The 14,418-nt window shown below is 34.8% G+C and overlaps 1 protein-coding gene across 1 annotated transcript in view; it reads right to left on the bottom strand.

The window, feature by feature from the left end:
• The window catches only part of LOC123553918 (beta-arrestin-1-like), a 171,583-nt gene extending 165,263 nt beyond the window's left edge, over positions 1-6,320 (bottom strand). Inside the window, exon 1 of the mRNA XM_045343665.2 lies at positions 5,604-6,320. Within this exon, the coding sequence (XP_045199600.1) occupies positions 5,604-5,671 (68 nt within the window). The 5' untranslated portion in view covers positions 5,672-6,320. The remainder of the gene's footprint in view (positions 1-5,603) is intronic.
• Positions 6,321-14,418: the final 8,098 nt, after the last annotated feature.

The raw sequence follows: 14,418 nt of genomic DNA on the forward strand, positions 1-14,418 counted from the left end.
CTGCTCCTCACCAATGATTTCTCCCCAGATTACGCTCCACTATAGTTCCATGGGAGCTCAATTTACACTGGAAACGTCCATGAAGTTTCAAGTTCATCAGGAAATGGGGAATAAAAATCCTCAAGAAATGTCAGTTTTAGGAAAAAAGTACATGTTTTGAAAGAAATTTTCTTGGGGAAATATGCATGTAAATGACCTGCACTACAGAGTTTCCCCCTGATTGTACATGTACACTAACAGATCAACCTGGGGTTGCCAATCCATTCTATAATCTATCAGGCACACATTTTGCATAAGCATGAAATGCTACACTCATAATGATGGAAATCTCTTCACTGGCATTCTGTTTTATGCATGGTATAATCTTGAATAAACTCAAATGATATCTAGTACTTTTTCCTCCATCTTTTGTAACTACATCAACATAAGAGAAAAGGAAGTAAGTTAGATATAAACTAGAGATACTTGAAGGCAAATAATGATGATGTTGTTAATTAATAATGTCAGGAAGTGAAATTATGACATATCTCTTCAAATCTAAGAAGCTGAGATAAAACATGTTTGTTTTGGTTTTAAGTCATCGCACAGTTGAGGTCATCTGAAGATTTTCAAAGTTTAAACAGAAAGGAGATGTTGTTTTCTTGTTATTTCTATCTTACATGACTGTGCTGTGATTTTATTCGGTGTAAAAATGAAACAGTTATGAACATTTCAATATTTGGTCATTTTGTTCCAATGGCAACATAAAACAAAATGGCAGATTTAATACTTTTTCAGATTATAGTTCCCTTAGTTCTCTACCTTTTTTAACTTGAATGAAAGAAATTATCATGCTACACATCTTAAACTCAAGAAACTTTAGAAATTAATCTATTTAAAAGGTAATTGGCTAAATACCAAGCAGTAATATTGAAAACAACATCATAAACACACTAAAATGGCTGCCTCCATGATCAGCCATTTTCTTAAATTTGCAAACTACCATATCATCTGTCAGTGTTACGAAAAGCTTGATGATGATTCTCATATTACATAAATGAGTGTCATACATTCCCTTTCCTTTAATGTAAGAAGAAGACCTCAGTTGCCTTGGCATGTTTTCAGACAGATTCAGACACCCTGGTGCAGGGTAGAACCACTGATCTTCCTCAAGACAGATGGATGACCCTATACAGTCATCTGAATAACAGAAAAGTACCATGATAAAACTGAATGCCCCCCACCCCCCAATTCCATCAGATACAAGGTGATCAGCGTTTTTGTTTGGTTTAGTCTGATATGTTCATAAAAAGTCTGTTCTTGGATTAGAAATATCTGCAATTATGAGTTACTACAAGTTTTCTGCAATTAACTGAAAAATGCCTCATGTACATTTGATAAGGTGAACAATACAATTGAATATAAGGTGAACAAGTGACTTCAAAAATACTTTTTTCTGTCATATCACAATGACTAAATGAACATGTACCTAACCCTTAGGATCAAACTCATGACCTGTAGTTTGGCAGCATTAAAGGTTCCTGTTCTGCCCCAACTGGACTGTCATATTTTTTTGTGGTTCATTAAATAATTTGTATTGTTCTGTTTAATACTTACTTTGGGTGCAACAATAGATGTATGTTCACATAATTAAGATATAAGAAAAGTCTTATACCCACATGCTCTTTTGTGGAGACACCTTTATGAAAATGATACTTTATACCACTCTTTACTCATGTGATGTGGAGCTGCCTTTATGCATAGAAACCATAACCACTCTTTTTACACAGCTGATATTAAGCAGCCATAGGGAATATGATTATAGAACAATTAAAGCACCAATTACTTAAACCCTACAAAATTAATGCTTGTTTAGGCATGACATTTAAATAACATATAAATATTTAACTGATATTTCACAGAAGCCAGTTTTGTAAGAGTAATCTAAAAGTAATTGTTTGATTACAATTACATTACATGCTGCCTGATTATGATTATGTAATCCAAATTTCCAAAAACATTGGATTACTTTTTATTACAGAAGAATTTAATGTAATTGATTACATCTGATTACTACAACTGATGAACAATTACCTCATATCTAATCAAGACTCCTCCGCTAAAAAGTTTCATTTTCTGAGATGTTTATATGAATATAAAAATAGAGCCAGTAAAATTATGGTAGCCAGAACTTGACTTCTTTTCAATTAATTTTCCTGTCCATCACAGCTTCCTGTTATATCATTACAATGAATCAAAATATTTCCTTACCTCTAACCTAAGTGACATTTCATTACTAAGTAACATATATGTATATATGGCAATCTATAAAAAAAAATTATGCTAAACTGAAAACTGGAAATGGATATATTTTAGTTGCTATTTAAGCCTCTGCTGTTAGAGTGGAGGGTTAGTTTGTTTCGTTTTGCTGGGTTTCACACCGACACAATTATACATCATAATACATGTATGTCATATGGCGACTTTCAAGCTTTAATGGTGGAGGAAGACCCCAGTTGCCCCTCTGTGCACTATTTCATCATGAATGGGCACCCGGGTAGAACCACCGACCTTCTGTAAGCCAGCTTGATGGCTTCCTAGCATGAAGAATTTGACGCCACAAGTGAGGCTTGAACCCACATCAGTGAGGGGCAAGTGATTTGAAGTCAGCGACATTAACCACTCAGCCACAGAGGCCCCAGAGTGGAGGGTTTAAGGCCTACATTCTAACTGACACTAGGCATATCGCTAAAACTTTAAGAATGACTATGAATAATTTATACCTTCTTTTGCAGAGCCAAAAGAAAACTTGTGAAGTATTTGGATGAAAACAGTATCTGTGATATACCAGTGTAGAACTGTACAAATGATCACAGTGATTTGAACAGCATGCTGCATATACCAAGAAATATTGAAAGTTCACTTTAATTATTATCATATATACAATCTTAGTGAAACTTGATTTTATCTCAGAAAGCAATGTGATTATGTAAAACATGTTTACACTATTTCTAACTTGAAAATTTTCTGCAGTAGCCGAGGTCATTTTGGGAGAGGCATATATGCTGCCACGTGCCAAAGCTTTGTGCAACAGATCAGTATAGCCTATAGGTGCAACAAGTCAATCCTGAAGATTAGATTTTATAAAAATCAATTCTCATGTCACAGGTACTGTTAGTCTGTTACCATGGCAATGTCAATCATGACAATTGTCAACCTTAGGGAATAATGCCTTGATTAGCAGTGCTCTATTAGAGACACCCAAGTGCAAGTTTGATCAATAAACATCATTTCAAATAATCACAGGTGTAGTTAATTCACGTGCAGGTAATGTATATATAAGCAAGGAAATAATAATAATATTAGTACTCACCCAGTTATGATACTGAGTTATAACTACCCGGTAAGGGTGTAACACTATATATCAAAATTCACTGTATCACAATACATTAGTCTGGCAATACGTGTATTGTATCACAGGCCTGTTTCACGATACAAAAACGATACAGTGAAAAGTAGAATCATTGAATTAAAACTTTCATAAAATCAGTATTAAAGATAGTAACTAAATAAATGTACCATTTATAACAGTTTCTTTAACTTTAAAGCAAAATTTCAAGTACTTTCCAAGTGTTGGAACATTGATTTTTTTTCATTCTGTCACATGAATGCTTACTTTGGTAATCAATGTGTATCGCGATACGTACCGTATCATTGCATCTGTATCCTGATATGTATTGTATCGTGAAAGTAACGTATCGTTACACCCCTAGTTATAACTATATTTCTTCTAACTCATATTGCCAAGGATAAAACCTATCTATACAGACCAAAATTAAAAATATATTTAATATAAATCTGATAATTATTTTACACATTATAGACATATTAGAATAAAAAAAACAAAAACAGTAGAATCTGTCAGCTTATCGTGTCCACTCCAAATCAAGTGTACAGCATTATTCACTTTGGCTATGAAATCATTTTGGGAGCCAACTTTAACATCTTTAAGTCTTGTACTATAAAGATCCATTCATCAGAAAATGGATTTAAGTTTATGTTTAATGTGGGTCAGTACAGCAAAACATGTATTGCACTAGCAGAGTATTGGTAAAGAAGTTGTTTAGCAACAATTATTGTGAAAAGTTTGTTTATAAGGCTTATAGTCTCATTTTTAAGAATCATGTTGACTACATAAAATGTTTCCCTTAGATTTAATTGCAAAATTTAATGGCAGTTGTTCAAAAACTGCATCTGGCAGACACATAGAAAATATTATTAAATCAAAGAAATTACTTATCTCTCAATTTTAGGGCTTGGATATTACATCACCTATGCCCATAAAGTGGATAACATCACTGAAATAAAGCAGCACGTATCCACTTTTTGTGCTCAGTGCTGACATGACAATTATACATAAAAACATGTTTCACAGCTCTGTATTGTGTTCAGAAGTTTGAGTACTGTGATTACTTCATGCAGTCCTTTCCTGGATTCTAAGGCATATGTCAATAAAATTCTTTTTTTTTAATAAACATACTTCATTTGATGTTAAGTTGTCATATAAAACAGAACTCTGTCTTTCTTTGGTTTAGTGATATTCTGTTAAATGTTAAGATATTCAGTGAACTTGAGAGCACTGCCTTTTTCTACAGCTTAAGTAAGGACAGAAATAAATATGTATGTATATTACTGAACTATATTATCAATCAGGCCCAAAAAAGGAAAATACATGTATGACTAAATAATCAGGCCTTGATCCAGAAATATTTGGTTGGAGGGGCACCAGTTAAGAACGAATGTGTCACCAATTGCAGAGGTTCATAGCGCCAAGTTGGGGTAGGTATGGGAGGGGTCCTGCTAGAGAGGGGATCTCCCCCTTATATGTATGAAATAGTGGCATTTGGTGCATTTTTTGGTCTAAATTTTCAGTGCAACTCTGAAGAGTATAGGTCACTTCTCAGGTGACTTGAGGGGTGTGTGGGGGGGGGGGGGGGCATAGGCCTGGGGCCCAACCCTGGATTCGGGCCTAATATTGAACATAATTTTTCAAAGGGTGTCCTTAGATGTGACTTTTCAAGTTTTGCAAGCTTGCCAAACATATTTGGTGTTTCCTATTTACATACATTAGGTTTTACACACTTAAACAAGCTTTTCATATCATGATATTAACCTAATATATCAAGAACAGTGCCTTGGGTACACACCAGATCAAGAGGACAATAAATTTATATAAACATTGTATGAAATTCAGTATATGATATATCTTAGTGTACGTAATTCTACAGGTACTACCGACTGAACACTCAATAACTGAACTTAATTTATGCAAACATACAAATTTTAACCATTTTAGCTCTAGTAACAAACTGAAATTTCACTGAAAAATAACAAATTTAAAGCAAATCCAGTACAGGTATTTTACAGTTTTAAGGGCAAGGTAAGTACTCAGACTCTCTTCTTCTACCGAACAGTAACGCAATGCGGAATGTAATTTGTCCACCGTGGGTGTCATGAGGGGCAAGAACATGACTGCACAATTAAAACATCCCACAGTGAATATCACTTTGCTGTCTAATCTGAATCGACACTGTGGGAACTAGACATTTTTTATCCTAAATTACCTTGTTCCTTGCTTCTTCTGTGAGTCACTGTCATCCATTGGTCCGTTCTGTCCCTCCCCACTTGCCATTGATTCAAAAAACTTTTCACTGGAAACCGGTTCTTTCCTGGGCTGTAAACAGAATGTTATTTCAAATATGGATCTGCATGAAATTAGTATGTAACTATGCACAAACTTTAAACTTCTCAGATATCCGAATTCACACACAGCTTTATAAACTCTGTAATTATGTCAACACTATTGTAAATCCAAAACAATATGAAGCTGCACTGAACAATTTTGTTAAGAATTCAGCTAGGTCCCCTGCCGATCACCTGCTTGCATTCACTTTAAAACACTTTAATTTTACACCAGGAAACACGTATGAAGGATGTAATGTGTAGCTCGTATTTAAAGCACTTGATATGTAAGATAAATATCCGAATAATACGTCAAAATAAAGTAGCGAGTGGGTCTGTAGCATACAGTTTACGTGACATCACCTTTCTTAGTTCTGATCAATTTGCTGTCAAAACACACAATTTCTCATCAAATCTTCATTGCTTATCAGCATATTTTAATACACAAGTGCGATGCATTGTAAGAATAGCATGTCTTTAATACACCTACAGCATTTAAATCCAATAAAATACTGGTAATAGTACGCAAAAGCTATTAAATACGAACAATATTAATTTTCACGCTATTGAATGACATTTCGCACAAGTCACGTGATCAATAATTTTCATTTCCTGACGTCACGGACATCCACGAAGGATTTCCCCGGATCTATTTTAAGAAGCAGCTATATTCTTATAGGGCAAAACGCACTAAATTCATCTACTATCGCCTTAGGTTATGTAAATTCAGAAAATGTTTTATAAAGATCTGTAGCGGTTAATCAGGTCTCTTGAATCTGATTCAAGGTGATATTTGATTTTTGAAGACATTTTTTAGCTGGTGCACTTTTGTGTTTACTCGATACTGTATATTAATTTTTTCAGAATTTTACTGATTAAATCTTGATTTATTTTTAGACTTTGGTCAAGATTAGCACAAACCTCTCAGCTTTTACTTTGTATCATTTGAAGTCCTGCAGTTGTATTATGTATAATGTGCTTTTATGCTTGATAATTCATGTGCTTTTCTATGTGTGTATTTGTTTGTATTGTAATGTGACTGTTATTTGTTAAGTCGGCTAATAGCTATTCATAGCTAATGTTATTATGTTTGCAACCCGACTAATAAATAAAAATTTGTATCTTGTATCTTGTTTAGGTGTTTGTCATTTTTGTAGCTCTAATCTTTAAGGTGACGAGTACCATTTTAATATCTTTTTTTTTTTCAGTGCAAAGAAGTAGATCTATATGTATTATTTTTATAGCTCTTTGTTCAGTGTAATCATTTGATTTAGCAAGAAAAAATACCATGCCTGTTACACATCACTGACACTCATAACTTTGACATGCTACCCTTACACTTTTTTTCTACTTCAACTTCTACCAGGTACTGGCCAATATCGTCTTAACCAGAAAAAGAAATAAATAAAAGATAAGTCTAATACAGTGTAGGGTTAAACACAGACTTACTTACTAGAGAAAGTGCTAAATGCCACTTGAATGTTGAAGGCGTCAAGTGTCCCTAAAGACACAAATTCAGGTTGCAGGATGTTCCAGCCTCTGAGGGTTCTTGGAAAGTATGACTCCTTGCGTTACTGGCAACGGCATGATGTAACTAGATAGCAGCTTTGGTGCCAAGATCTAACATTGTGCATACTTAATGATTTTACAAGTACTTCAGTTTTGCTTATCGCCACCATTTCATTTTCAGTCTTGTAGAACTTACAAAGCTAGACTTTTTTTGTGGCATTACAAGTGATTTCCATTCAAGAATTGTTAACATCTCACTTGTAATGGATCTATTGCCATGTACTCTGTTCATTACGTATCCCACTGCATGTCACTGAACCATTTCAATTTTATCAATATTATTTCCTTGATAGCGGTCCCAAACTGAGCTTTGGGACCTGTTTAAAGCATGTCATATCATGACAGTGAACAAGTGTGTGAAGTTTCAATCCATTCCCATTGTGTAGTAAGTACTGAGATACCAAACCTGCATACAAAACCTAAACCAAAAAATTCTAAGTCGAAAAAGGAGCATTATTTGATAAAAAAAGCAAAATAGAGTTATGGAACCTGTGCAGTGTAAGTCAGTTTTTCACAGTGAATATGTGTGTGAAATTTCAATTCATTCCCACAAGTGGTTACTGAGATACTAGCCTACATACAAAACCTTAACCAAATTGGGATGCGGACGCGGACACCTACGCACAGGCGAGTCCGATAGCTCTACTATTCTATGAATAGTCAAGCTAAAAATGGTGAGTGTTTAAAGGCCTTGAAGTGCCCAGAAGTATGGCCCCTTCATGCAGTCCCTTTCCAGAATTCAATATACATGTGAGCAAATTGATGATGCTTTTGTAGACTTATATATTGTATTATATCCTGTTTAATTTTCATGTAAAAAAACTCTTTCTTTTTATGATCTGATGTTCAATTTTTTTCCCCCAAAAACCCGGACCTAACTCAAGCATTTAGATTACACTTTTTCACAAAATCATTGAGTATTTCGCTGTCACACATCTAATTTTTTTTATTCAGGAAACTGTGACGTTTCATGCAAAATTTCATGAGTTTTAGGTCCATCATGTTTAACCAAACTTAAGTTGAAAATGATGAAATTTTCTTAATGTACTGCATACCGAGATAAATTCTAGGTTGTTTTTTATTTATTTTAAAGCAGTAGTTCCATTTGGAGAATACCAGTACTTGGCTTAGTCTAAGTAGGATTTTCAAAAGTATTTTGATGAAATTTGGACATTCTGATCTTTGCAAACTTATTTAAAGTTTTTTAGTAATAATCTTATGAAGCCTGATTCCAAGTATACATCAAATTATATTGAATTTTAAAAACAGATAGAAAAGGGAAAAAAAGTCATACTTACCTAAATATTGCACAGATTAGTTACATATATATACATGTAAGGTACTGTGTAACACAGGTTCAGCTAAATCATGGGTTTTAACTGATCTTGCCCATTATAAGCTAGTTGGCAGCTGTAGCAATAGAATTGTTTTAAATTGTGGATTGATGTTTGTATGGCACTGCCCAGTTGTCAAATACTTCCCCTCATAAGTACAGTTTTGACAATATTCATGCGTAGAGGTTGCCCAAAAGTGAGAGCAAGCAAGTGACTGCTTATTCCCAGTCTTGAATTGTGTGAAAAGCATAATCTAGAACCAGTAATTTATATCAATGGATTTCACTGGTTGTCTTATTACAAAATCATGGTAAGATGCTTCCTCAATAGGAATGGTCTAACAAGAGAACATCATCATCATCATCATCATTTTAAGTGATTGCCTCCCTCCATACAGCGTATATTCGCAATTTGATAAAACTATTGTACACATGCGCAGCAGGCAGGACTGACTTGCTTCTAAATAAAAGTTCTTCTATATATATATGCAGTAATTCAAAAATTGATAAAATCTTCACAGTCTAGTACGCATGTTGACTGGCCAGGACAAGTTGGAAACCTACAGTTGTCTGGTCAACAGCAGCTTGAAGTAGGCAACCATGTTTACAACTGAAGTCATACAACATTCCAACTTTAATGATGGAAGAAAATCCAGGCGGTTCTCCTGTATTTATTTCAAAGATTGGTACCTAAATTTAATGTTGACTGGCATGGATATTGGGCAAAAATTACTGCTTTATGGGAAGAAGATGGCTTTTTTGTCCCCTGAAAAGATGGGCACCTTCAGGGTACCATCCATCTGATTTTCCTGAACAAACTTTTACATTGACTAGATTGAAGCAAACATCATTGCCGACTGGAACTATTTTAAACTGTAATATTAATTAGTATACCTCACTTGCAATTCCTATTCTGCAGCAGTTAAAAATTGTTACATCCCTAAAACTAGTACATAAGACATATAAGTCTACAAAATTATTAGAAAAAGTTTATGTTACCCATGTAACATCATGATTATACATAAAATCACAACAAGAGGACCATGATGGTCCTGAATCGCTCACCTCTTCCCACATGACCCAGTTTTGAGTATGATGTCGTTTTTTCTATTATTTGACATAGTGACCTAGGTTTTGAGCTCATGTGACCCAGTTTTGAACTTGACCTAGATATTATCAAGATAAAAATTCTGACCAATTTTCATGAAGATCCATTGAAAAATATGGTCTCTAGAGAGGTTACAAGGTTTTTCTATTATTTGACCTATTGACCTAGTTTTCGAAGGTACGTGACCCTATTTTGAACTTTACCTAGATATCATCAAGGTGAACATTCTCACTAATTTTCATGAAGATCTCATGAAAAATATGGCCTCTAGAGAGGTCACAAGGTTTTTCTATTTTTATACCTACTGGCCTAGTTTTTGACCGCATGTGACCCAGTTTGGAAACTGACCTAGATATCATCAAGGTGAACATTCAGATCAATTTTCACGAAGATCCATTGAAAAATATGGCCTCTAGAGAGGTCAAAAGATTTTTCTAATTTTAGACCTACTGACCTAGTTTTTGACCTCAGTTGACCCAGTTTCAAACTTGACCTAGATATCATCAAGATGAACATTCAGACCAACTTTCATACAGATCCCATGAAAAGTATGGCCTCTAGAGAGGTCACAAGGTTTTTTTATTATTTGACCTACTGACCTAGTTTTTTAAGGCACGTGACCCAGTTTCAAATTTGACCTAGATATCATCAAGGTGAACATTCTGACCAATTTTTATTGAGATACATTCACAAGTATGGCCTCTAGAGAGGTCACAAGGTTTTTCTATGTTTAGACCTACTGACCTAGTTTTTGACAGCAAGTGACCCATTTTCAAATTTGACCTAGATATCATCAAGATGAACATTCAGACCAACTTTCATACAGATCCCATGAAAAATATGGCCTCTAGAGAGGTCACAAGGTTTTTCTATTATTTGACCTACTGACCTAGTTTTTGACAGCACATGACCCACTTTCAAACTTGACCTAGATATCATCAAGATGAACATTCTGACCAATTTTCATGAAGATCTCATGAAATATATGGCCTCTAGAGAGGTCACAAGGTTTTTCTATTTTTAGACCTACTGACCTAGTTTTTTTTGACCGCACGTGACCCAGTTTCGAATTTGACCTATATATCATCAAGATGAACATTCAGACCAATTTTCATACAGATCCCATGAAAAATATGGCCTCTAGAGAAGTCACAAGGTTTTTCTATTATTTGACCTACTGACCTAGTTTTTGAAGGCACGTGACCCAGTTTCGAACTTGACCTAGATATCATCAAGGTGAACGTTCTGACCAATTTTCATGAAGATCTTATGAAATATATGGCCTCTAGAGAGGTCACAAGGTTTTTCTATTTTTAGACCTACTGACCTAGTTTTTGATGGCACATGACCCAGTTTCAAATTTGACTTAGATATCATCAAAATGAACATTCTGACCAATTTTCATGAAGATCTCCTGAAATATATGGCCTCTAGAGAGGTCAGAAGGTTTTTCTATTTTTAGACCTAGTTTTTGATGGCACGTGACCCAGTTTCGAACCTGACCTATATATCATCAAGGTGAACATTCTGACCAACTTTCATAAAGATCCCATGAAAAATGTGACCTCTAGAGTGGTCACAAGCAAAAGTTTACGGACGGACACCGCGCGATCACAAAAGCTCACCTTGTCACTTTGTGACAGGTGAGCTAAAAACAGATACTGGCTTTTCCAGTAATCAGTTTGCATTCTTATTTTTTGATATTATAAAATGCTTGTCTTTTCTTCATTTTGTTATCTATATATTTTCAGTACCATAAATCAAATATGCGCAGAAGTGTATTAGCAGATATCACCTTGGTTGGCATATTTCTTGGGTTGACAGTACATGCATCTGTTGGAACACTCAAAAGATGTGATATTTATATAATGTCAAATATTTAATGGATGATGGAAGTTGAGAAAGTCAAGCAAGAAGTTGAGAAATTTCTTTGTCAAATAAATCAATACACCGCTTGCTACAGCACTGATGAACACCCAAAACCCAAACTCCCTGAAGACTTTGTGTGGTCTTCAGCCATTTTCCTTATTATTTCTATGTTTAAATCACTCGGAACCTTGCATAATTCGAGCATGTTGTTCAGCCTTTTGAAACCTTGAATGATCTGTATTGTATTGTTTATACCGGTAGATAGAAATATCTTTGAAACAAGCATTTTTTCAAATGTATAATTATATTTTAATTTTCATAATTAGCTCACCTGTCACAAAGTGACAAGGTGAGCTTTTGTGATCGCGCAGTGTCCGTCGTCCGTCCGTGCGTGCGTCCGTAAACTTTTTGCTTGTGACCACTCTAGAGGTCACATTTTTATGGGATCTTTATGAAAATTGGTCAGAATGTTCATCTTGATGATATCTAGGTCAAGTTCGAAACTGGGTCACGTGCGGTCAAAAACTAGGTCAGTAGGTCTAAAAATAGAAAAACCTTGTGACCACTCTAGAGGTCACATTTTTCATGTGATCTTCATGAAAGTTGGTCAGAATGTTTATCTTGATGATATCTAGGTCAAGTTCGAAACTGGGTCACATGCAGTCAAAAACTAGGTCAGTAGGTCTAAAAATAGAAAAACCTTGTGACCACTCTAGAGGTCACATTTTTCAAGGGATCTTCATGAAAGTTGGTCAGAATGTTCATCTTGATCATATCTAGGTCAAGTTCGAAACTGGGTCATGTGCCATCAAAAACTAGGTCAGTAGGTCTAAAAATAGAAAAACCTTGTGACCACTCTAGAGGTCACATTTTTCATGGGATCTTCATGAAAGTTGGTCAGATTGTTCATCTTGATGATATCTAGGTCAAGTTCGAAACTGGGTCAAGTGCCTTCAAAAACTAGGTCAGTAGGTCTAAAAATAGAAAAACCTTGTGACCACTCTTGAGGTCACATTTTTCATGGGATCTTCATGAAAGTTGGTCAGAATGTTCATCTTGATGATATCTAGGTCAAGTTCGAAACTGGGTCACGTGCGGTCAAAAACTAGGTCAGTAGGTCTAAAAATAGAAGAACCTTGTGACCACTCTAGAGGTCACATTTTTCATGGGATCTTCATGAAAGTTGGTCAGAATGTTCATCTTGATGATATCTAGGTCAAGTTCGAAACTGGGTCACGTGCGGTCAAAAACTAGGTCAGTAGGTCTAAAAATAGAAAAACCTTGTGACCACTCTAGAAGTCACATTTTTCATGGGATCTTTATGAAAGTTGGTCAGAATGTTCATCTTGATGGTATCTAGGTCAAGTTCGAAACTTGGTCACGTGCCTTCAAAAACTAGGTCAGTAGGTCTAACATTAGAAAAACCTTGTGACCACTCTAGAGGTCACATTTTTCATGGGATCTTCATGAATGTTGGTCAGAATGTTCATCTTGATGATATCTAGGTCAAGTTCGAAACTTGGTCACGTGCCATCAAAAACTAGGTCAGTAGGTCTAAAAATAGAAAAACCTTGTGACCACTCTAGAGGTCACATTTTTCATGGGATCTTTATGAAAGTTGGTCAGAATGTTCATCTTGATGATATCTAGGTCAAGTTCGAAACTGGGTCACGTGCCTTCAAAAACTAGGTCAGTAGGTCTAAAAATAGAAGAACATTGTGACCACTCTAGAGATCACATTTTTCATGGGATCTTCATGAAAGTTGGTCAAAAACGATGTCATACTCAAAACTGGGTCATGTGGGAAGAGGTGAGCGATTCAGGACCATCATGGTCCTCTTATTTTATCAATTCATAATCATATTTGAGGGACACTCAAAACTAAGTCTAAAACTCTTCCTTAATGTTTTATTTGATATTTTTCATATCTTATTTACAAAAAGATATAGATTTTTTTCTTGCAAAAAGGTGAACTGCTGTACAAAAAGCACAACCATTATGAACAACATAACACCATTATGAACAACATAACAAACATATATCTTCACCACACTGCACTGAACATTTCTACATATTTTACATATTTCATAAATACTTTCAGTAATATCACCATGACTTGCAGTAAAATGAAGAAAGGTATTGAAATGTAATTTTCCAAACCACCTTTAGATGTTTCTGTACCCTGTGCAGAATATCACAGAAAACTAGTTCATATTTCAATAATCATAACTTTTTCTATACATAAAATTTTTGTTTAAAGATAAAGTATCCTTGAAGGCCTATTATTTTTTCTAGGAAAATTACATTTAACAAAAGATATTTTCTTAAGGAGGTAGGTTACCTTGTTACAAGGGTAAATTCAAATTAGTTGAACCGCAGCATTATTTTGTAGTTCGTGTTATATGAAGTTTTAACGGCTAAAATCTCATTTTCGTTTGTCTCTGTCTCTTCGAATTCAATTTTTATCCAGGTTTGAAGATCATGACCCTCCAAAGGTATTTCATATTGAAAGAAGAAGGAAAATACGGATATTTAACACTTTTCAGTGTATTTTAGTTTCATTGATATCCGTAGAAGTCTGCATAATTGATAATTTTACTAGTATGCACGTTAGCTTTCTAATATAAGCTTAAAATGTATATGTCGCGGGGCTCGTGTTTCCATGGTAACGCATTTTCATTCATTTTTAAACAACTATGTATAAAAATATGGGTTTTCGACGGCTTCAGCGCCATTCTGTTAATGACCAACATGGAATATTTGGGTAATATTATTAGCAAAATACCAAGCACTTTACATGGTGCCCTTTTTTTCTTAA

Source organism: Mercenaria mercenaria, chromosome 7 (assembly GCF_021730395.1).
Source record: "Mercenaria mercenaria strain notata chromosome 7, MADL_Memer_1, whole genome shotgun sequence".
Taxonomy (NCBI): Eukaryota; Metazoa; Mollusca; class Bivalvia; order Venerida; family Veneridae; genus Mercenaria; species Mercenaria mercenaria.